Here is a 21,739-nt window from a genome sequence, read left to right on the forward strand (position 1 = left end):
CCCGCCCCACGCAAAGCCCCGCCCATCGCCCAGGCCCCGCCCCCTGCCCCGACGCAGCAGCGAGGCCGCGCCCTGTCAGGCCCCGCCCCCGCCGGTAGCCCGCCGCTCCTCGCGGTCCGTCTTCTGGAGGTCAGTCACTGCCGCGGTCCGTGCCCGGGGTCCGCTCTAAACGGCGCCGACCTTGGCCGGGTCGTCTGTGGACGCGCGCCAGGCACTGCTGTGGCCATGCTGCCCAGGACAGACTTGAAGCGCTCTTGGAGCGACACCGGGGGGCGGGGTGCCGGAGAAACGAGTGCTGGGAGAGGGATCGGGGTGCGGCGGGGGCTGGGGGCGCGCGCCGGGCTGGGGGACGGGGCGGGCGGGGCCTCGCGGCTGTCGGGGCGCCGCGGTGACGTCAGGGCGTCCAAGAGCGCCCCTGCGCGTGCGCACCTGCCGCCGGCCTGCCTCCCGGGGCACGCTGGGAGTCCCGGGTCCGGGGCGCGCGCATGCGTGGTCTGCGCCTCGGGGGTTCCCCTCTGCCTTCTCGAGGTGCGGCCTGACCCCTGTGTGTGGTCGCCCGGCAGGCGGCGCGAGGGCTGGCTCAGCCCACATTTCCCCCAAGTTGGGTAACTCGCCGCCTACTCCCCAAGGACCCCCCACCCCCAGGGAGGACCCTCCCGGGTCGCCGCGCGGGATGCTGGGCCTTGGGCGTGGCCGCGCCTCCCCCCCCCCCAGCATCCCGGCCCCGTCCGGTCCCGCGGGAGCCCTGCCGAGAGCTGGGGGCGAGTCGGTGCGGAGGACGGGAGCGCAAGTGGGACGGCACCGAGGAGCCCGGGCGGCCCCGGGCGGTGTCCCGGGGCCTGCTGAGAAGCCTGCTGAAAATCCAGGTGCCAGCCTGCAGAAATGGTTGAGCGACGTGGATGCACGGTGTGGTCGTTAAAGTTAGGCCTGCTGGGGCGCCCGGGGCGCGGGGGTGGAGGCCTGCGGCTCAGGGCACCATCCCATCCCCATCCCGGAGTCCTGCCCGGGGATCCTTGCTCCTGCTCTCTTTCTCAGACACACAGAATGTCAAAAAAAAAAAAAAAAAAAAGGTTAGACTGTTACATGTGGATTAGTGTGCCTGTATATTTGTGTATACATTGTATACATTTCTCTTCTTTGGTGGAAAATACAGCGGCTCCTGCTGCATCAGTGTCCTCCTGCTGCCGTCACAGGATTTCTTCTCTTACAGTTCTCTAGATCAGAAGTGGGACGTGGGTGCTAGAGGGACAAGTCAAAGCATCCAAAGGCCTGGTTCCCTCCAGGTTTTCCAGGTCAGCATCTGCTTCTTGGCCTTTTCCAGCTTAGCCACGCCACAAGGACATCTGCCTCCATGCTCACAGCTCTCGGATTTTCACCTTTTTGCCTTCATTCTATAAGGACCCTCGTGGCTGCTTTGGGCATACCCAAGTAATCCAAATGATCCCTCCATCTCAAAACCCTTAACTTAGCTACCTCTGGAAAGACCCTTTTGCCATGTAAAGTAGGGATTTGGATGTAATCATCTTTGATCATTATTCTGCCTACCATTACTAGTAGCTTATTATTATTATTATTATTATTATTTTAGATTTATTTATTTATTTATGATAGAGAGATAGAGGCAGAGACACAGGAGGAGGGAGAAGCAGGCTCCATGCCAGGAGCCCGATGTGGGACTCGATCCTGGGACTCCAGGACCACGCCCTGGGCCAAAGGCAGGTGCTAAACCGCTGAGCCACCCAGGGATCCCCTATTATTATTTTTCTTAAATGTGTATTGTGCATACAGAGGAGCAGGAGCTCATACATAGATGTCAGAGCCTTTGTGTTTCTGGAAGGCAGGCAAGCTAGGGCCTTTTATTTTCTTATTTCTGTCTTCTGGTTTTCCTATAAAGGGTACATAGTGCTTATGTGATAAAAATCATGTTTTATAGCAAAGGAAACCATCATCAACAAAGGTTGAGAGGGCAACCTATGGAATGGGAGAAGGTATTTGCAAATGACATACCTGATGAGGGGTTAACGTCTGAAATATATGAAGAGCTTAACACTAAAAAACAAAACAAAACAAAAAACCCCAAACAAATAATCTAATTAAAAATGGGTCAAGGGGGTGCCTGGGTGGTTCAGTCAAGTGCCAAACTCTCGGTTTTGGCTCAGGTCATGATCTAGGTCACAGGATTGAGCCCCAGCTCAGGCCTGCATTCTTTGTGAACTCTCCTTGACATTCTCTCTGCCCAACACCCAACCCCTGTGCTCGCTTGCTCTCTCTAATATAAATATTTAAAAAAAATGAGTGAGGATCTGTACAGACGTTCCTCCAAACAAGACACCTAGATGGCCAGCAGACACATGGAGAGATGCTTCTCACTCACCGTCAGGGAAATGCAAATCAAAACCACAGTGTGTTCCCACCTCTCACCTGTCAGAATGGCAAAACTCAACATGACAAGTATTGGTGAGGATGTGGAGCAAAGGGAATGCTTATGCGGTGTTGGTGGGGGTGAAAATTGGTGCAGCCACTGTGGAAGGTAGTGCACCATACAGTCTAGTAATCCTATTTTTTTTTGTTTTTGTTTTTGTTTTTTTGAGGATTTTATTTGACAGAGAGTGAGAGCAGGGGGAGCAGCAGAGGGAGGGGGAGGAGCGGGCTCTCCAGGGAGCAGGGAGCTGCTGCTGGGCTCCATCCCAGGACCCTAACATCATGACCTGAGCCAGAGGCAGGTGCTTCACTGACTGAGCCACCCAGGTGCCCCTTCTGGGTATTTGCCTGAAGAAAACAAAGCCACGTGAAAGCTGGCTGGAGCTGCGCTGCAGCGGAGGCCCCCTCCACCCGAGGCACCTTCCACCCGCGCCCACTGCTTCGCTCCGTTCTCCAGCAGCCTCAGGCTTCAGTGGCTTCTGCACAAACCGGGCACCGTCCCTTTCCTGCGTGAGGGTGGAGGGGGCCTCGGGGGGGGCCCCTGGCAACTTGGCCTGCTCTGAGGGAGCTCGTGGGGGGCCTGGGGTGCTGGCCTCTGCCCGCTCTCTGCATCCAGGCTGCTCTCCACCCGCCCCATACTCGTGGCCCAGGCCTCCCGTCGGTTGGCGCCCAGCCAGGACTGACTCAGCCAAATAGCCTCCCAGATTGAGTAACCCAACCCTCATTTCCGCAAAGAACGCGCTCCCCGCCCCGCCCCGTGATCACAAAGATGGTGCCGGGCGTGCGTGGGGCGCCCTCTCCGCTCGCACCCGGGCTCGCCCTCCCACGGCCGCCCCCGCCTGCTACATCCCCGTCCTCGGCGCTGTTAATATAGTTTTTAAAGATTTTATTTATTCATGAGAGACACACGGAGGGAGGCGGAGACCCAGGCAGAGGGAGGAGCAGGCTCCCCGCGGGGAGCCCCACGCGGGACTCGATCCCGGGACCCGGGGTCGCGCCCTGGCCTGCAGGCGGCGCTAAGCCGGGGTCCCCCGGCGCTGTTACGTGGCTTCCTGCACTCCGCGCGCGGGCCGTGGGCTCCGTGGGGCCGGGGAGCCGCGAGGGCCGCGCTGAGTGCCCGCGTGATGCGCCCGCAGCCGGGGTCCCCGCCCCACGGGCCCGGGCCGCGAGCCGCCGCCATCCGTGCGCAGGACAGCGCCCCCGGGGCGTCCGGGTTCCCCCGCTGCGTCGGCCCCTCCACGCGGGAGCGGCTGTCCTGGCGGCGGCGCGGCCCGGGGCTGTTTGTCGCTGACCCCGCTGGGCAGCTCCTGCCTCCCGCCCCGCCCCGCCCCGCCCCGCGACGTGCTGCGCCCGCACCCCTGCCCAGCGGAAGCGGCGGCCGGCGGCGGGTGAGCGGCGGGGGGCGGGGGGTCGCAGGGGGCAGCGGGGTTGCAGGGGGGAGCGGGGGAGGGAGCGGGGGGGGCGCGGGGTCGCAGGTGGGGGGCGGGGGGTGCTGCGGGCGACCAGAGCGGCCGCTTCCTCGCACCGCGGCCCACGTGGGCCCGGACACCTGCGCAGCGTCCGGCGCGCGCGGAAGTTGGTGGCGGCCGTGGGCGACCTCGCGCGGACCCCGGCGCGCCCCCGGCCTTCCCCCGCGCCCCGCGCAGGTAACCGCGCTGCCGGGCCTGGGGCTCCGCGGGCCCTGGACGCCCCCTGGACGCCGTGCGGCCCGGGGGGGGGGGGGTGGCTCAGGCCGAGGGCGCCCGGCCAGTTGTCACACGGGAAAGCCGTCCGCGTCCCGTTGGGGCCCCAGGGCGCAGCCCAGCTGCCGGCCCCGATCCCGGGAGAACCCGCGGGACACGGCGTCTTTGCGGGGCGAGACGGGTTTTCATGGGGGCCCCCGAGGGATCCGTGACCCCTAGAAGTGCCCCTAGTCCCCAGGCCCAACCCGGAGGTTCCCCGGGGCCCGTCGGTGGGGTGCTGGCTCCTCCCACGCGGAACCCCCGGGGACCCCAGGCCCCTGGTGTCGGGCTGGCCTGGGAGAGAGGGTCCCTCCGGACCCGGTCCTCAGGCCCTTCCCCAGTGATGACTAAGGGCTCCGGGTCGCGGATTTGCGGACCACACCCTGGGCCCACGGGCGGGTGTGGGGTTCGCTCTCGGGGGGGCAGCGGGCTGGGCGCGCCGGGGGCCCCTGTGTGCGGGCTGCGGGCGCCAGGGCCGACCCCCCCTGCTCCTCCCCGCCCACGGGCTCTGAACTCGCGGCCGCACCCCCCAGCACCCGCCCAGCCAGGCTCAGGCCACGTTCCTCCACCCGGTGTCCCAGGCGCAGCCGCCCGCGGGCCTGAGTCCCTGTTTGTCCCTCTGCGAAGGGCTGGGAGCGGTGTTGTTTCAGGTGTGACACGTCCCGGGCTTTCTGTTGCCCTCGAATGGACCCCGGTCCCCTCCGCCCTTCTGCAGCGAGGCCTCCCCTTCCTCCAGCCCCTCCTTCCTTCGGGCGGGGGTGCCCACCCAGCGCCCTGACACTGGGTCCCCCAGGGGGTCCGCGCCACCGAAGGCAGGAGACCAAGCGGGAACGGGGCCAAGGGGGAGGCTGTGGCTTCTGAAACAGCAGCACCCGTGGGTCCTAGGAGGGCTGCGGTGGTCAGACCCCGGGGGCCCTGCTAAGGTGTCCCCCCCTCCCGTCCAGGACCCAGTCCAGGACCCACTCCACCTCGAGCCATGAGCCTGAGCATTCAGTGTCAGCAGCTGAGTGACGCCCGGTGGACGGAGCTCCTGCCCCTGATCCAGCAGTACGAGGTGGTCAGGTAGGCGCAGCCTGGCGCCGGGCCCCACGGGAGGGGGTGCAGTCCCCTCCTGCTGGGTGTGGGGCCGCCCCCAGCTGCCCGCCGCGCCTTCCCCGGGCTTGGCAGGCGGGAGCCGGGGGCCGCCGCCTTCCCTCCACCTACCCGAGTGTGTAGGTTTACGGAAGAGCCACAGGGATGGCGAAACAGGGCCCCCCGCCGCCTGGACGGGGATGTCACCAGCTCTGCTTTAATTTTTTTTAAAGATTTTCTTTGTTTATTGAAGAGAGACCCAGAGAGGAGGCGGGGACACCGGCCGCGGGGGAAGCGGGCTCCCTGTGGGGAGCGCGATGGGGGACTCCATCCGGGACGGTTACGCCCTGGGCCGAAGACGGCGCTAAACTGCGGAGCCGCCCGGCCGCCCCATCACCAGCTCTTCTGCTTGTTGTGTCCCCCAGGGCCGGGCCTGCGGGTGCAGAGGGTGGCACCTCCCTGTCCTCGCCTGCCCACCTGCGACGTGCGGCTGCTCCCTGTCTCCGCCCCCTCCGGGCTGGGGCAGGGGGTACTGGCGGCCCCTGGGGCGCCATGGGTTCTTGACCGCCTCTGCACCCCGGCGCCCCCGTGTCCTGGTGGCGGGTACACACGTTGGACGCGAGGCCTTGAGAGCTTGAGAGCTGGTCATGGGGGTCTCGGAGAATGGTGTTGCTGGGCCTTTGCTTAGTTGGGATCTTTGATTTCCTCGTCCCTTCCACTCTTACCTGTTGCCGTTCTTTTGTGGGCAAGAGCTGGCTCTCCTCCCACCTGTGCGTGTCGAGGTTTTCACTTGGCCCCGGGTTGCACGCCCGTCTCGGCGAGACCCTCCGGTTTTGTCCTCTATCTAGCGCTCCTGCGGTCGGTTTTCCCCTCGAGCTCGACCAGAGCTTTCACTTGCTCACCGCCTCCCAAAGCGAGCAGAGTAGGTGCCCCGACGTGGATCTGCGCACGTGCCAGGGTCTTTGACAAGCTTTCCAAGACGATCCCTATGCTTTTCTGTTATTTATTCATTTAAAGTGGGCTCCACACGCAGCGTGGGGCGTGAACTCACTGTCTCGAGGTCGAGTCCGCCTGAGCCCGCCGGCCGCCCTGTTTCATTTTTAAACGTCTTGGTTGTGATCTACCGTGTGGAGTTCTTGGCCCACGAATGGGCCGGGACCCGCCGTGTGAAGTGACCAATGTCCCTTCCACAGGCTGGACGACTGTGGCCTCACGGAGGTACGGTGCAAGGATATCAGCTCTGCCCTCCAGGCCAACCCGTCCCTGACTGAGCTGAGCCTTTGCACCAATGAGCTGGGTGATGCCGGTGTGCACCTGGTGCTCCAGGGCCTGCAGAGCCCCACCTGCAAGATCCAGAAGCTCAGGTGAGCCCGTAGGAGCCACACGGTCCCAGGTGCTCAGCCCAGTGCAGGCTCGGGTCCGAACGGCGGCTGCGGCTGGGCAGGAGGCAGCACGGGGCTTCAGCCACAGGTCCTAGGGGAGGGGTCTTGTCCCTCGGGGTGTGCACACCACCCAGCCCGCCTGTCATTGCTGGGCTCCCTGCCCAGCCTCCCTGGGGCCTGAGGTGCACGTGAGCAGCCCCTCGTGCTCTCCGTCCTCGGCCTGGGGGAGAGGAGGGGCGTGCCTTCTTCCAGGGCCAGGCTTGGGGGCCTCCTGTGGGCAGGGGCGGCAGGGGCAATGGTGGCTCCTGAGGACAGAAGGGCGACTTGTGCGGGGGCCACAGCTGATGGGGGCCTGCTGGCTCGTGGGGACCCTGCTGATGGGCGGCTGGGTGCTCCAGCCTCCAGAACTGCTGCCTGACGAAGACTGGCTGCGGGGTCCTGCCTGCCGTGCTGCGCTCCATGCCCACCTTGCGGGAGCTGCACCTCAGTGACAACCCGCTGGAGGACGCAGGCTTGCAGCTGCTGTGCGAAGGGCTCCTGGACCCCCAGTGCCACCTGGAGAAGCTCCAGTGAGTGTGTACCCGCCACACAGGCCACCCCTAGCCCCGCACCCACCTGTCCCTGTGGTTTTGGCCGAGCCCCTGCCCCAGGCAGCCCCTGCCCCAGCACATTGGCTGCAGGGAGCTCCGAGGCAGGGGCGCTCCGGGACCTGCAGATTCCTCCTCTGACGTGGGAGCCCCAAGCTGGAAGCCGGCCTGGAACCCCCACATCAGGTGTGGGGCGGACTGGCCACCGCGAGTGTGGACGGGCTCAGCGAAGGAGAAGGAAGCCAGATCCAGCTCCGGACACTGCTCCAGCGGATCGCAGGCTTGGCGGGGGGCTCGTGGGGGTGGCTGGCCTCCAGGAGGCTCAAGGAAGTGGCCCTTAGCCATGGCTGTGCTGTCCCCGCCGAGCAGCCCTCCGGTCTCAGGGCCCCCGCATGGCCCGGGGCAGGAGAGGAGACCCGGACAGTGCCCGGCGGCTGGAGTTCCTGACACCTGCCCGTCCCCAGGCTGGAGTATTGCAACCTGACGGCCGCCAGCTGCGAGTCCCTGGCCTCGGCGCTCAGGAACAAGCAGCACTTCAAGGAGCTGGCGGTGAGCAACAACGAGATCGGTGAGGCCGGCGTGCGGGTGCTGTGCCAGGGCCTGGTGGAGTCAGCCTGTCAGCTGGAGACACTCAAGTAAGCCAGGGTGGGGCTGCAGGGGGGCTGCGGGGGGGGGGCTGTGGATGGATGGGGTGGGGAGGGGGCTGCGGATGGATTGGTTGGGGAGGGGGCTGCGGGGGGGCTGCAGGGCCCCCCGCCCAGCCAGGCCTCCCGTGCCCCCAGGCTGGAGAACTGTGGCCTGACGCCGGCCAGCTGCGAGGACCTGCGCGCTGTGGTGGCCTCCAAGACCTCGCTGCGGGAGCTGGACCTGGGGGACAACAAGCTGGGTGACCAGGGCATCGCGGTGCTGTGCCCCAGCCTGCTGCACCCCAGCTGCCAGATCAGGGTCCTGTGGTGAGTCGGCTCTGCCCCGTGCCCGCCCCGTTGTGCCCTGAGGGCCGAGGCCTGGGCAGTGTCAGGAGGTGACTGTCCCGCCCCCGCAGGCTCTGGGAGTGTGACGTCACCGCTACGGGCTGCAGGGACTTGTGCCACGTGGTCAGCACCAAGGAGAGCCTGGAGGAGCTGAGCCTGGCGTGCAACGCGCTGGGGGACGAGGGCGCGCAGCTGCTGTGCGAGAGCCTGCTGGAGCCCGGCAGCCGGCTGCAGTCCCTGTGGTGAGCGCAGTGTGGGGGGGGGGGCGGAGCTGTGCTCGGTCCACAGGGCCCTGACCACGTGTCTGTGTGCCTCAGGGTGAAGTCCTGCAACTTCACGGCCGCATGCTGCCACCACTTCGGCACGATGCTGACCCAGAACAAGCGCCTGGTGGAGCTGCAGCTGAGCAACAACAAGCTGGGGGACTCCGGCGTCCGGGAGCTGTGCCAGGCGCTGGGCCAGTCGGGGACCGCGCTGCAGGTGCTCTGGTGAGCGCGCCTCCCTGTGCGCGTGCTGGTGCGCGGGGCCCGGGCCCTCTGCCCCGCTCCCGCGGGTCCGTTCCGCACGTCCTTCGCCTGCGGGGTCCCGGCTCCTTCGCTGGACTGGCCGCTGGCTCGTGCCCAGTGTGGGGGCCTCTGCGGCTCTCCTGACCTCGTTTCCTCCGTGGCGCCCGCGGGGCCCGAATTGGGCCGCCTGCGCCGTGTTTTGTCTGTTTTCTGCATGGAGTTCCGCTTGGGGCTCGGGGCTGCCCGGCCGTGCGGGGTGGGAGGGGCCGGGCCTGCCCTTCTCCGGGTGTCCCGGCCCAGTGGCCGAGTGGCCGCTGCACCTGCAGGGGAGCTGCGTGCACATCTGGCCTCGGGTGGGGCCGCCTGCCGGGTCTCGTTGGGAACAGCCATGACCCTGGGGCTCAGCGCGCCCGAGGCCCAGTGGACCTCGTGGTGCGGGTCTGCTCCACGTCCTGTGGCCTGACCTGTGCCCCGCTCTCCGCCCAGTCTGGGGGACTGCGACGTGGCCAACGATGGCTGCGCCAGCCTGGCCTCGCTCCTGCTGGCCAACCGCAGCCTGCGGGAGCTGGACCTCAGCAACAACCGAATGAACGACCAGGGTATCCGGAGGCTCATGGAGAGTGTGGAGCAGCCGGGCTGCGCGCTGGAGCAGCTGGTGTGAGTGCGGGCGGGTCTCGGGGGCGGGACTGGCGCTGGAGCAGCTGGTGTGAATGTGGGCGGGGCTGCGGGGGAGCAGCTGGTGTGAGTGCGGGCGGGGCTGAGGGGGAGCAGCTGGTGTGAGTGCGGGCGGGGCTGCGGGGGGGAGGGGTGTGAGTGCGGGCGGGGCTGCGGGGGGGAGGGGTGGCGCTCCCCCACCCGGCCCTGACCCTGCGCCCTGCTGCCTGCGCAGCCTCTACGACATCTACTGGTCCCAGGACATTGAGGACAGCCTGCGGGCCCTGGAGGAACGGAAGCCCAGCCTGAAGATCATCTCCTGAGCAGCCCCCCCACTCTCCCCCACCCCACGTCCTAGCTTGGAGTACACAGAAATGCTCTAATCAACTCAGTTCTGCAACAAAGTTTTAGACACTTTATTAAAGCACTTTTTTTGGCAGAAGAGGTGCCTGTCTTTTCTGTGGGGGGCACACTGGGCGTGGCGTCACACGTGCTCACAGGTGTGAGCACGCGCCCAGGACCGCGGCCACCCCCAGCGGGCACAGCTCCCGGCCCCACCCCCTGCACACGGCCGCCCGTCCCCCAGGAGCCAGTGCGGACCACGCCCCGCTGCTTCACTTGTTCGGTTTGCTCGTGAAGACGACCCTCTGCCCAGCAGGAGAGCCCGGCCCCTGCTGCCCGCCCACCGCTCCGCGCCTGTGCTCCTCGAGGGGCGTCGGGGCCCGCATGCTCAGACCTGCTCTCTCGGCTGCTCGGGTGTTCCTGGACGAGCAGGGGCAGCGGGCCGCGGGGCAGTCAGGGCCTCCCAGTGGCCGTAGGCCCGGGGAGCAGGGACAGGCACCGGGATGCCTAGGCTGGGCCACCAGGGCAGAGGGGAGTGGCTGCCCAGGGTCAGCCCTGGGGGGCCGCAGCCACACACGGTCCACGCCCGTGCACACACCACACACGCACACAAGCCCGCGCTGCAGGGCCCCGCTGTGCACAGGGGACGGGGCAGGGCCCCTCGGGAGCCGGTCCTGCGGTGCGTCAGCTTGGGGCCGGTGCCCCCTCCGCCTCGGCCTCCGTGGGCCCTGGGGGGTCTCCTGGCTCAGGCAGGTGCCCGTCTGCGGTGCCAACGGCTCTGCCCGGGTCGCCCCTGCTCTGCTGCTTCTGTCGCCGGGTCTCCTTGTACCTCAGGGTGATGTCCCTAGGGTCCGCAGGAGCCACGTCACCGTCCCCACCGTTGCAGGGACGCGCCTGTCACCAGGAGGGGCCGACGGCCCACGCGGCTCCCCTGGGCGCCCCACACTCACCGCAGGAAGAAGCGCCAGATGGTCCAGGTGAGCACGAGCACAGAGCCGAGAGTCCAGCACTGGGAGATGTAGAAGGGCAGGGACAGCGTGAGCGTGTGTGGATCGTATTTCACCACGATGAGCAGCTCCGTGGCCGTGATGGCTGCCACCAGCCAGGCCTGCTGGCCCAGCTTCTTGTGGAGCTTCCTGCGGGGAGGGCACCGGCTGAGGGCGCCGCTGCCGGGCCCTGGGGTCGGCAGCACCACGCGTGCCCAGGCCTGCCCCGCCCACCCCAGGGCCCTCACGGGTCATCCATGAAGTCGTAGATCTCCCGCATGGCCACACCGCCCACGTTGACGAAGAAGACCAGCCGCAGCAGGACCAGGTAGTGCTCCGGGGGCAGCCACAGCACGAACTTCAGGTAGAACGTGTTCAGCTCTGCCAACAGAAACTGGGGGCCAGAGGAGGGTGGGCGGGGGCCCGGGCTGTCCGGCGGGCACACCCGCGGGACCTGCCAGCCTTACCACCAGGATGATGCCGCACACGGCCAGCCAGCGGCGCAGGCTGGAGGCGGGCTTCCACTCAAAGCGGACCCAGCTGTAGGGCGTGAACTGGAAGGCGATCCTCTTCATCTTGCCTCTGGGGGCAGAGCGAGCTGTCACCTCGGGGGGAGCACCTGCCCCACCCGCGGCCGTGCCAGCCGCTCGTGCCCCGTGCCCCCCCCCAGTGCCCTCCGAGCACTGCCCGTACCCCTGAGGGGGGTGGCCCGGGGAGAGGGGAGCCGGAGAAGGGCCTGGGGGGCTCCCGGGGCCCAGGGGCAATCTTGGTCCACGACCCCTCCCAGAAGGTGCCCCAGCGCCACCTCAGGCCCCCGGGAACCCCCCAGCAGGAGGCTGGGGACGCACTTGTAGGTGGGGATGTTCCACAGGCCCTGCCACTTGTACGTTTTCATCGACAACCACTCGAGGGTTTTCATGCCGCAGTAGATGCCCAGCCCGTTGCAGACGAGCACGTCCATGATCCACTGGGGGCAGAGGCCGGAGGTGAGCAGCGGTCCTGCCCCGTGGACAGCCTCTGCGCCCTGCGACCCCCAGGGCGGCTGCCGGCACCTACGTGATCCCACCAGCACTCGCTGAAGTTGGGCAGCTGGTGCTCCAGGCTGTACTCCAGGAACTCAAACATCACGCTCACGATCGTGCACATCCACCAGTCCCGGATCATCAGGGTCTGGGGGCCAGGCACCACATCAGGCCATGCAGGGCGACCCCGCGGCCTCACCCACCACACCCACACCCTGAGCGGCAGCAGGAGGCCGGGTCGGGCTCAGAGCGCAGGGCAGAGCCCAGAACCACCGTGTCCTTCGGACAGCCAGGCCAGGCCGCCTTACCTTCAGGTACCAGCCGAGGAAGTGCGCGGGCACAAAGCCGTCCAGCTTGTCCTGTGGGCAAGACACCTGCCTCGCACCCAGCCCACAGCCAGCGGCCCCTCGCTCCCTGCGGGCACCTCCTGCGCCCAGGGCTGCTGGGACCCCCCACCCCGGAGCAGCGCTGGCCGGCCCTGGGGCACAGAGCAGTGGGCACCTGCAGCCAGGCCTGACCCCAGGGGGAGCGGGTACCCGTCAGGGGGCCCCTGTGCAGACGGGGGCTCCAGAACAGGGCCGGCCAGCAGCGGGGAGCCCCAGAGCCCACCCTACCCAGACATTGTGGAAGGGGTCGCTCGCGTTGTGCGCGTCGTAGATGAGGCAGTTTCCCCCGTAGTCCCTCTCGGGCAGCGGCACGCCCAGCTTGGGGTCCACGTACTTCAGGAACTGGCGGCCGTCCTGCACAGTCTGCGAAGCCAGCAGTGAGCGGGGCAGGCAGATGGATGCGGGGGCCCCAGGCCGGGGGGCTTGCCACTGGCCTCCCCATGTCCCCTCACGGGAGCATGGCTTCAGGACGCCCCCCAGACACGGGCGCCAACGCTGCCCACCAGCAGGCCGGGCTCCCTCCCACCCCCGCAGCCCATCCAGCCACCAGCTGGGCCCCAAGCCCACCAGAGGGGCCGCAGGACACCCGCCGTCAGCCTTGTCCCCTTGTTACTGCCCCGAGTACCAGCCGAGGGACGAAGTGGGGACGAGAGTGAGGGGGTGACAGGTGTCTAGGGCCGGCGGGTAGAGCATGTGCACACCTGCATGTCACGTGACCCAGGCCACCTGTGCTACACAGACTCATGGCCCTGTCCTGCAAGTGGACCCGGAGCCCAGCCGGGGTCTATGGAAATGACACTGGGACGGTGACATCACACAACCAAAGTCACCCCGTGAGCTTGGGAACCGTGGGACCTGAGAGTGGACATACTGTGTCCCTGTGTCAGCAGCCCGGACTCACGGGCTCCACCCACAAGGTGACAGGTGTGCAAACGGCAAGGCGCCGCTGAAGGCTGAGCAGGGACCCCTTCCACAATGTCTGAAGGCTGAAAAGTGCACAGCGCGAGGGCCCACTGGGGCGGGCAGTCCAGAGATGCAAACAAGCAGGACAAGTGGTGCACGGCTCGACGGCCCCAAGAAAGATCCCGACAGGCCAGGTGTGGCAGGAGCAGTCTGGCCGTGCCTTACACAGGCAGCACAGGCGACATGGCAGGTCCACACCCCCGATGCCCCCGGGGGGACACGGGCGCATGGCCCGGACGCCTTCAGGGGCCCAGGGGGAGGAGGGCGGGCGGTAGGCGGACCTGCAGGGTCACACGTGGTGTTGCCGTGCACAGAATTCCCTGCATGAGCATGGACGTGAGGGCCAGCACCTGCAGCCGGGCGGGTGAGAGCAAGCTGCTACTACGGACCCCGCACACCAGCAGCACGTCCACCGCACGAAGTAAACGGATGATGACACAACAGGCACAGGTGCCAGCACCCCTGTGCCCGGAGGGTTGAGTGGCCGGGCCACCCTCAGTGCCGAGTGTGGGGTGCTGGGTGCCGTGCGGCAGCAGGCGAGCTGGCCCCCAGGCCTGGGCCCCGGCAGTGTCCCCGCGCTCCCCGCGCAGGCTGACTGGGCAGGCCCCTCCTCCCCCGCCGGGTCCTTCCCCCCTGTGCCCACCTCCCCGGGATCCCCCTCGCTTCCCCCCAAAGCTCCTGGGGCCGTACCGCCACCTGCTTGCTCACCTGGAAGAGGATGAAGATGAGGAACAGCTCGTAGACAACGCTGACGCACAGCCAGAACCGCCAGTAGGCTGCAAAGACAGCACGGGCGTCAGGAGGGCCCCACGCCGCCCCCTCCCGCTCTTGCCTGACGTCTGGGCGTGACCCCTGACCTCTGTCGCTCAGCAAGTCTGCAGGAACCTTGTGTCCAGGGTAAGGAAACCCGAGGCCAGAACGGGTTTCCCCATGAAAGGGCAGGAAATCCCCTTCCTCCTCCCTCGCATCACCACCCCCAACACCGTGAGGAATACACGGCACGTGTGGGGACTTGACCACCTGGATGGTGGGGAGCACCAACCCGGGCGCCACGACCTGCTTAGGGACCTCCGTGCCCCCAACAACCCCGTGGCCGACCCCGTGTGCGTCCCTCCTCTGGACCCACACGCTCAGGGCAGTTACGTCTCAGGGAAGCTGAGGACACGCGTCCCTCGGACCCTGTGATTCGCCAGGACCCGACCTCCGCCCGCTTCTCCCCAGGAGCGAGCAGCCAACGGGAGGGGGAGCCCGCAGCCTAGAGCACAGGTGCTTTCTCCTCCCAAATCCTGACAATCCCGGGGAATAAAGGCCTCGAACTGCCCTTCCTCTGGCTCGTGACTGTTGAAGAAAACCAGCAGCCTGCTCGGTCCCCTCGAGGGAACAAGGTGGTGCTGGCGGAGGAGGAAGAGACCGCGCCCAGCCTGGGAAACCAGGGCCACGGGGGGGGGGGGGGGGGGGGGGTGTCCATACACGCTCACAGGGGCTCCAAGCCCACCCGGGCCTGCGCAGGCAGGGGGCGTGAAGGTGGACAGCTCTCAGGTCCTCCTGGGACAGGGACGGAGAGCACCCGACACAGCAGCCCCGCTGTCCTGGACTCTGGGAGAGGCCTGCACGCTCGCCCTGGCAGGGGTGCGGCAGGAGCTAAGCGGGCCGTGGTGAAGCCACGCGGGGCCGCCCCCACCCCAGGGCGCGCCCCAGCACATGCGACGGCACCTTCCTGTCCCCTCCCTGACCGCTGCCCCTGCTCAGTGGCTGCCTGTCCCCCCCCACCTGCGGAGCCCCCAGGACCCAGACCCGCCATCCCCAAGCCACAGCGGGTGCTCCTCCGACGTTCCCACCTGACCCCACGCCAGCGGCAGCCCTGGCACCGCCCCGTGTGCCAGCCTGGGGGCCCCGCCGGCAGTAAAAATCCTGAAGGGCGCCTCTTGAACAGGCCAGTTTCCCAGCAAAGTCCATCGCAGACAGCGACCCCTGGCCCCGAGCACCACCCCCTGGCCCCGATGGCCCTTCCCGCCGCTGCCCACGGCGAGCCGCAGGGCGCTGAGCAGTCGGAGGCCTCCTGCCAGCCGAGGCGAGCAGGTGCTGCAGGACAGGCCCCGCGGCCGCTCCGGCACAGCCCCGCGGGGCACCGTGACCGCCAGGCCCCACAGCTGCCTCACCGTCCCCACCGGGCGGGGCCTGGGCCCCCAAGGCACTGCGGGGACTGCCCACTCTTCCCCCTCAGCCCAACGGGCACGCGCCGGACCTCACGTCTGCCGTTTCTGTGGCCTGTACCCCGTGCCCTCTCGTCTGCAGCCCACAGCGAGTCCAGGCCCCCGAGGCCCCGACCGCCGTCACCAGCAGGCCCCGAGGGGGGCAGCGTGCTGGCGATCAGGCCGTGCAGGCCCCACCGGCCCGGCCCGGGGCAGACGCACAGACCGCGTGCAGAGTCCCCACGTCCCTAGACGGCCGGACAGGGCGCCGGTAAACACCTGGTTGTCAATGAGACACTAGGAAGACGTCTGTGTGAACCTGGAGCCAAGACGCAGCTTCAGGACATAAAGCCCCGCACGGGAGGCCCCGTAAAGAAACACAGACACTTCGGTGGTTACTTGGTTACTTGTTCGGTGGTTACTTGTGGTGAGCAGGCTTTGTTTGTTACGAAGTATCTCTTGTATTTGTCGGATGACACGCCCATCCACACAGAAAAGACACCTGTTACTAAAGCTCTAAGACCTCGGGAAAACTGACCATGTGCCCCCAGGGGCAGCTCCTAAACGAGGCCGGAGCCCCAGACATCCTGAGGCTGAGGGAGGACCAGGGACAGGACGGGGCAGGGGGCAGGACAGAAGACGGATGGGGGGGACAGGACAAGGGGATAGGATGGAGGAGCAGGGATGGGACGAGGGACAGGACAGGAGGACGGGATGGGATAAAAGGAGACGGGACAAGGCGATAGGATGAGGGACAGGACCAGGAACAGGACCAGGGACAGGACAGGCGGATAGGATGGGGGGGTGCGGGAATGGGATGGGACAGGACAGAGAACGGGACAGGAGAACAGGATGGGGGGCAGGGATGGGACGAAGGACAGGGCTGGGGACAGGACAGGAGCTGCCCGAGCAACGCTCTGCAGCGAGGCCCCGGGGCTGCTGGAACTCCCCAACGTGGGGGTCGGGGACCAGAGACAGGAGGACTCATTGCAGGTGGCACGCGGCGAGCACCTCGATGGCGGGCAGCCGGGTACCTTGCTGTGCAGAGCGAACCCCCAGGATGGAGCAGGAGGAGGGGGAGCAGGAGGGCCCGGGTCAGGGTGAGGAGCAGAGCGATGGGGGGGGTCCTGAGACAGGAGGGACATCCGGGATCCTCCCCTCACCCTCCTTGACTGACAGCGGCCTGGCCGGCGGGGCTGGGGGACAGGACATGCACCCGGCAGCGCAACGCGGGGCCAACACTCAGGACAGAACCGGCAGGTGGGCGCATGCGGACAGAGGGGCGGGTTACCTGGATGTGGTCTGGAAAACGGCCCGTCTTTAGCTTGTGTGACTCCAAAACATAAGAAAACCAAAATACTGGCCACAATACCTCTGCAAATAAAGAACAGACAGCCCCTCAGTGCGTGCCTCCGGGCGGGAGGGGCCCGGGGGGACACGGCCCCACGTGTCCGGGTCGGGCTCCCCTGGAGTGTCCCAATTGCACAGCCAGGGTCTCCTAGGGGCGGGGCCACACGGCCTCCTGCTCCTCGGGCGACGCCGCCCCCGGCTGCCCCCCCACTGCCCCGACCCCACCCGCCCCGCAGGCCTGGCCTCCCCACTGGCCAGCATGGGCAAGGGTGCGCGCTGCTGGTTCCCGGAGGCCCAGAGGCGCCAGCCCAGGCTCTCCACCCGACACCTCACCCCGCTGCCCGCTAGTGCCCTTGGGCGTTGGGGGCGGCTGCGGGGGGGGGGGGGGCTGCCCGGCCCCCGTAGGACACGAGCCTCCGCGTGGTCTGAACCAGCTCACCGCAGCCTTGCTCCCCGCCGATGCAGGAGGCCCAGAGGGACAGCTGGACACTGGCCCCCGTGCTCAGCAGGCCGGGACCCGCGCCCCAGCACAGGAGCCGCACGGAGGGCCCATGGGGTACCCACCCGCCAAGGACGCACCCTGGTCGGTGTGGGCTGGGGGAGGAAGTGCACACAGCTGCCTGGAGCAGCACAGGGACCCCCCTTGGCCGCCCCCCGGGTGACACCCTCCACCCCGAGAGACGCCCCTCCTGGTGCTACCACAACACAGCTCTGGAGCCACGGGTGAGCCACAGGGTGGTCACCACGCAGACAGAACGAGGGAGGCGAGGCCTCTGGGCCCCCAGGGTGCCAGGCTACCTCCCGCCTCCCCGGGTCAGCTTCACGGCACCCACTTGGGCTCTGCAGCTCATGGCAGCTCAGCAGGCCTTGCCGGGCAGGCAGACACCGGAACCCCACCCCAACCCAGGGCCCTGTCGGCACCCCAGGCTTGGCTGTGGCCACAGGTCTCCAGTCTGTGCTGGTACATCACCCACGTGCCCAGCTCCCCACTGTTTTCCCCCCACTCTAGCTCCCCACTGTTCATGTGAAGCCCCCTTCTGCCCCAGAACAGCCTGCAGCCCAGGACACCCCCAGGACACCGCCCAGGACAGCCTGCAGCCCAGGACCCCCCCGGGACAGCCTGCAGCCCAGGACCCCCCAGAACAGCCTGCAGCCCAGGACCCCCCAGGACACTGCCCAGGACAGCCTGCGGCCCAGAACCCCCCAGGACACCGCCCAGGAGAGCCTGCAGCCCAGAACCCCCCCAGGACAGCCTGCAGCCCCGTCTCTATTGCTCACTGTCCTGTTTTCAGCTGTGCCCGGTGTCAGAGCTTTGACATGACCCCATCCTCCAGGCCTCAGTATTTTCTGAGCGCTTCCTTCCGGGCGCTGGAGACCCCCCAGACCCAGCCTGGGAATCCACCTTCCCTCCAGGAGCCCTGGTTCCTCCACTGGAGGACGGTCTCCTTGCCACAGGGGCGTCGGAGCTTCTGGGCCCCTCGGCTGACAGAGCCGTGCGGCCTCACCGCGCCTCCAGGTGAGCCTGCGATGCTCCCCGAGTCGCCGCCGTGTCCACGCGAGGCCAGCGTCCCCAGCTCCCACCCTCATCCCGTGGACACCCTCCCCCCAGGGACACACCCGGTTCCCGCCTCCGCCGGCCACTGAGCGGCTCCCTCTGACCTGGGCCATGTGGGCGGCGGTGGCAAAGCCGTGAACGGGACACCCCGCGGGAAGCCCCCATGTCCAGCAGAGCCCAGGGCCGGGGGCATCTGCTCTGCCTCGAGCCCAGGGTGGGGGGCCGCGGCCCCAACAGGAGCCACTCACTCTGTCCCTGGTGCACATTAGGTCTCCCGGGGCTTGCCGTCATCTGCGCGCTGCCAAGTCCACCAGGACAGCGCCAGGCAGGGCGGCGTCAGCCCCCACCCCGGCTCAGCCACTCGCCCCAGCACCACGCCTCCCACCACCTTCGCCAGCACGGACAGGTACACGCACAGGCCTTCCACACAGCTCTTCCACATTCTAAGCTGCTCCTCAGTGTCAGCCTCATCTTCGTCGTGTGGCAACACCCACCCCACCCACCGTTAACCAGTCAGCGCGGGACCAGACGCCAGCACAAGGCAGGTAACCCCACGGACCCCCTCCGCTCCCTTCTCTGCTCCTGATGTCCATAGGGCCACAGTCCTGTGGTCACCAACTGTCCTTCCCCGCAGCTCGCGGAGCGCCTCCTGTTGCGGGGGGGGGGGGAGACGGGACACCATCCAGCCACGAGTCACCAGAAGCCAACTGCATCTTTGCACCTGCTCGCAGACTTTTATCATTTAACGGCTCGTAGCCCAGTTCCCTGCGCTGGTTAACCACAGCGTCTGGATGTACCTGGTTTGTTGGTCCGTCCGCCCGCTCAAGGCGGAGCTACTGCTCCACGTCCGGGCCGTTACGGATACAGCGGCTCCGACATCCATGTGCAGGGGTTTGTGTAGACTGGAGTCTTCCCTTCCCTGGGATGGACTCCTTGGAGCCTGATTACTGGATCACGTGGTAGGAACCAGTCTAGTTCCGCCACAGACCCTGGAATTCCGGTGTCCTACCCAAGAGGTCCCCTTGGGCGCCTGGGGTCTCAGGTCATGGTCCCAGGGTCCTGGGATCGAGTCCCGCGTGGCCCCTGCTCCGCGTGGAGCCTGCATCTCCCTCCGCCCCCCTCCCCTGCTCATACGTGCGCTCTCACTCCAATAAAATCTTAAAAATAAGTAGTCGCCACCAAATCCAAGGTCACCAACTTCTGAACTGTTTCTACCAGAAGTCTTGTTTCTTATCTTACGTTTAGGTCTGTAACCTATTGTCAGTGACTGTGAAAAGCGCACAGTCTGACGGCTTCCTTGCCGTGGGTGTAAACGTCCAGCTGCTCCAGCTCCGTGTGCGGGAAAGACTCGCGGCCCCGAACTGCCTCTGCTCCTCTGCCCGCAGGCGCCCTGGTCTGCTGCACTGGCTGCCGTGCCGACCCACCGGCCTCATCCCTGCCGCCTGTCAGCGGGGCCAGGTCATCCCTGCAGCCCTGCTCTCCCCCGTGTTCCCAGAACACGTTCACGGTTTACGCACACTCGCTTATCTTTGTACCCGAACGTACGCAGCACATGTGTGCGTACACATCCCAGGTGTGCCCTGTGGGATGGTGGGTCAGTAAAGCGCGGCCCACCCCACAGAACACTTGCCAGCAACGGAGCGGCGTGCCGGTCGGTGACTCCGCGTACGTGAGCCCTCCGGCACATGAGGACTCCGGGCCGCACCTGCACACATGCAGTCTGTGACACTCGCTGAGCTGTAGGCTCTAATCGGACAAGTGTTGTATGAGATCCCTGGTCAATCAAGTTAACCTCAGAAGAAAAAACCTACTCCCCCAAAATAAAACAATTTCCCAGATCCATGAAAAGAATGACCTAGAAGCTGAAATCGAGAACTTAAGGAAAATAAACCAATTTCCTACATCTTAAACAATGCAAACATTATTTTTTTCTTTTTAACAATAAGCCTAATTTTTAGAAGCACTTTGTTTCCAGGACACGCCAGCCTGCGGCATCAAAGCTCTGACAGGAGGTGAAGGGGCTGGGCTGGGGCCCTGGGGCCAGAGCCGCCCTGGAGGCAGCAGCAGAGCCACAGACGGTGTGTGTGTGTGTGTGTGTGTGTGTGTGTGTTTGTGGGGGAAGCGTCACAGGTCCCAGAGCCGCCCTGGAGGCAGCAGCAGAGCCACAGACGGTGTGTGTGTGTGTGTGTGTGTGTGTGTGTGTGTTTGTGGGGGAAGCGTCATAGGTCCCAGGCTCACCCAGGAGGGACAGGGACTGGCCACGGAGGTTCCAGTGTCCTCGGCGCACACAACCTCAGAGCAGGAGTCTAGGGGCCTCCAAGCCCCAACCCCCCGAGTCCCCCCGCAGGGAGCTTGCTCCAGGGTGGCTGCGGTGAGCACTGGTGAACAAGTGGGACAGGCCCACAGGGTCGACCACTACTACCTCAGCGCTCGGACTGCAGGGCCCCGACAGGCTCTAGTGGGAACCGCTGCCCCACCCTGGGAGGGCACTGCCTGGATGCCCCACGTGGGCCCATGGGGGCTGGGGTCCTGCTCTGTGACGACTCTGGCCTGGAACTGCCCGTCATCGGTCTAACTTCACAGCCCCGGGGACACCTCTTCAGTGTGACGAGTCCTGCTTCCTGCTGCCCCCTGCCCACCCGTGCCCAGCGGGTACTCACGGGCAAACCCACAGAGAAGGCCACGTTCTACTAGCAAATACCCACTAAGCAAACTCAGGCTCCCACCACGGCCTCCCTGTCTGCTGCATCCTCAGGCTCAGAGTCCCTGGTGCAGAGCCCAGCGCAGCGAGAGCAGCCTCGGGCCACAGGGGGGCCAAGCTCCCTCCTCTACCTCTGGACTCTGTGACCCATGCACGGTGCACCAAGCGGCTCCCCCTGTGCCAGGGGGGCACCGAGCGACAGGCAGTGCAGAGATGCGTTAGACCTGGAGCCTGACACCCAGGGCTCAGAAAAAAAGAGGAAGGCGCAGCAAAACCACCTGGCAGACAGGTGGCAGAGGCGGGAGGAAAACCTGCAGAGCCTGCAACCAGGAGCCAGGGCGCCTCCCAGCTGGGGACAAGGCGTGGGCCCTGGCGGAGATGCAGCCTCAGGACCAGATGGGGGCTGTGAGGTGCCGCACACACGGGCTGCCAGGGAGCCCCGGCACCCACAGAGCACACGCTGGTGCTCACGGCACCCTCCCAGGCCGATGCTGACACCCCCACTTTACAAGTCCCGGCCCCAATGACCAAGTCTGACCCGTGGTCTTCTGGCGCTGCCCTCTGCCCGTCTCGGCCCTGGCACCCCGTCCCACCAGAGCCAGTGGGTCAGAGGAGCAACAGGGGCTTCAGCGGCCTGAGGAGCCCCCCCGCGCAGAGACCTCACAGCACTCAGCTCTACAGCCAGTGCATCGCCTGCACATGCTTGAGGGTGGCCTCAGTATCCGTGGGATTCCAGCAAAGAAGCACCCACCAGCTAGTCCATTCTGCAGAGAACCCCGAAAGGGAGTCTGTCCACTTCCTGACCTGCAGGATAACAGGCTTTCCACAAGAAAGCTCGTTTACAATTTTCAGAAAGCATTATTATCAACAAAGCTCAAGAACGGTGCTGGCCGATGGGAGGCTCGTCCCTGACCACCACCAAAGCCTGT

The 21,739-nt window shown here is 66.4% G+C and overlaps 2 protein-coding genes across 6 annotated transcripts in view; one reads left to right on the plus strand and one right to left on the minus strand.

Annotated features, from left to right (window-relative positions):
* The first annotated feature begins 9 nt into the window (after positions 1-9).
* Positions 10-9,755, plus strand: RNH1 (ribonuclease/angiogenin inhibitor 1). 4 transcript variants are annotated; one of them, XM_077863748.1, is made up of 10 exons: positions 10-129; positions 5,087-5,204; positions 6,407-6,577; positions 6,994-7,164; positions 7,647-7,817; positions 7,965-8,135; positions 8,225-8,395; positions 8,471-8,641; positions 9,146-9,316; positions 9,549-9,755. In XM_077863748.1, exons 2-10 carry the CDS (start codon positions 5,119-5,121, stop codon positions 9,634-9,636), a joined length of 1,371 nt encoding a protein of 456 aa, XP_077719874.1. In that variant the 5' UTR covers positions 10-129; positions 5,087-5,118; the 3' UTR covers positions 9,637-9,755. The 4 variants fall into 4 exon arrangements, with proteins under 4 accessions (XP_077719874.1, XP_077719873.1, XP_077719875.1 ...); XM_077863747.1 differs by lacking the exon at positions 10-129 and adding an exon at positions 3,668-3,809; XM_077863749.1 differs by lacking the exon at positions 10-129 and adding an exon at positions 3,961-4,067.
* Positions 9,706-21,739, minus strand: part of PTDSS2 (phosphatidylserine synthase 2) — a 21,036-nt gene continuing 9,002 nt past the window's right edge. For both annotated transcript variants that reach the window (XM_077863751.1, XM_077863752.1), the window contains exons 3-12: positions 16,496-16,578; positions 13,721-13,788; positions 12,278-12,412; positions 11,972-12,022; positions 11,698-11,811; positions 11,490-11,608; positions 11,109-11,223; positions 10,890-11,035; positions 10,606-10,791; positions 9,706-10,499 (exon numbers count right to left, since the gene is read on the minus strand). In XM_077863751.1, coding sequence (XP_077719877.1) covers positions 10,340-10,499; positions 10,606-10,791; positions 10,890-11,035; positions 11,109-11,223; positions 11,490-11,608; positions 11,698-11,811; positions 11,972-12,022; positions 12,278-12,412; positions 13,721-13,788; positions 16,496-16,578 — 1,177 coding nt within the window. In that variant the 3' untranslated portion in view covers positions 9,706-10,339. The remainder of the gene's footprint in view (positions 10,500-10,605; positions 10,792-10,889; positions 11,036-11,108; positions 11,224-11,489; positions 11,609-11,697; positions 11,812-11,971; positions 12,023-12,277; positions 12,413-13,720; positions 13,789-16,495; positions 16,579-21,739) is intronic.

The sequence above is a fragment of the Canis aureus genome, chromosome 21 (genome assembly GCF_053574225.1).
Source record: "Canis aureus isolate CA01 chromosome 21, VMU_Caureus_v.1.0, whole genome shotgun sequence".
NCBI lineage: Eukaryota > Metazoa > Chordata > Mammalia > Carnivora > Canidae > Canis > Canis aureus.

Coding starts and splice junctions, on each gene's coding strand:
- RNH1 (XM_077863746.1), top strand. CDS start 4,486: ATGACTAAGGGCTCCGGGTCGCGGATTTGCGGACCACACCCTGGGCCC. Junction 6,578..6,993: donor TGCAAGATCCAGAAGCTCAG/GTGAGCCCGTAG, acceptor TGGGTGCTCCAG/CCTCCAGAACTGCTGCCTGA. Junction 8,396..8,470: donor AGCCGGCTGCAGTCCCTGTG/GTGAGCGCAGTG, acceptor TGTGTGCCTCAG/GGTGAAGTCCTGCAACTTCA.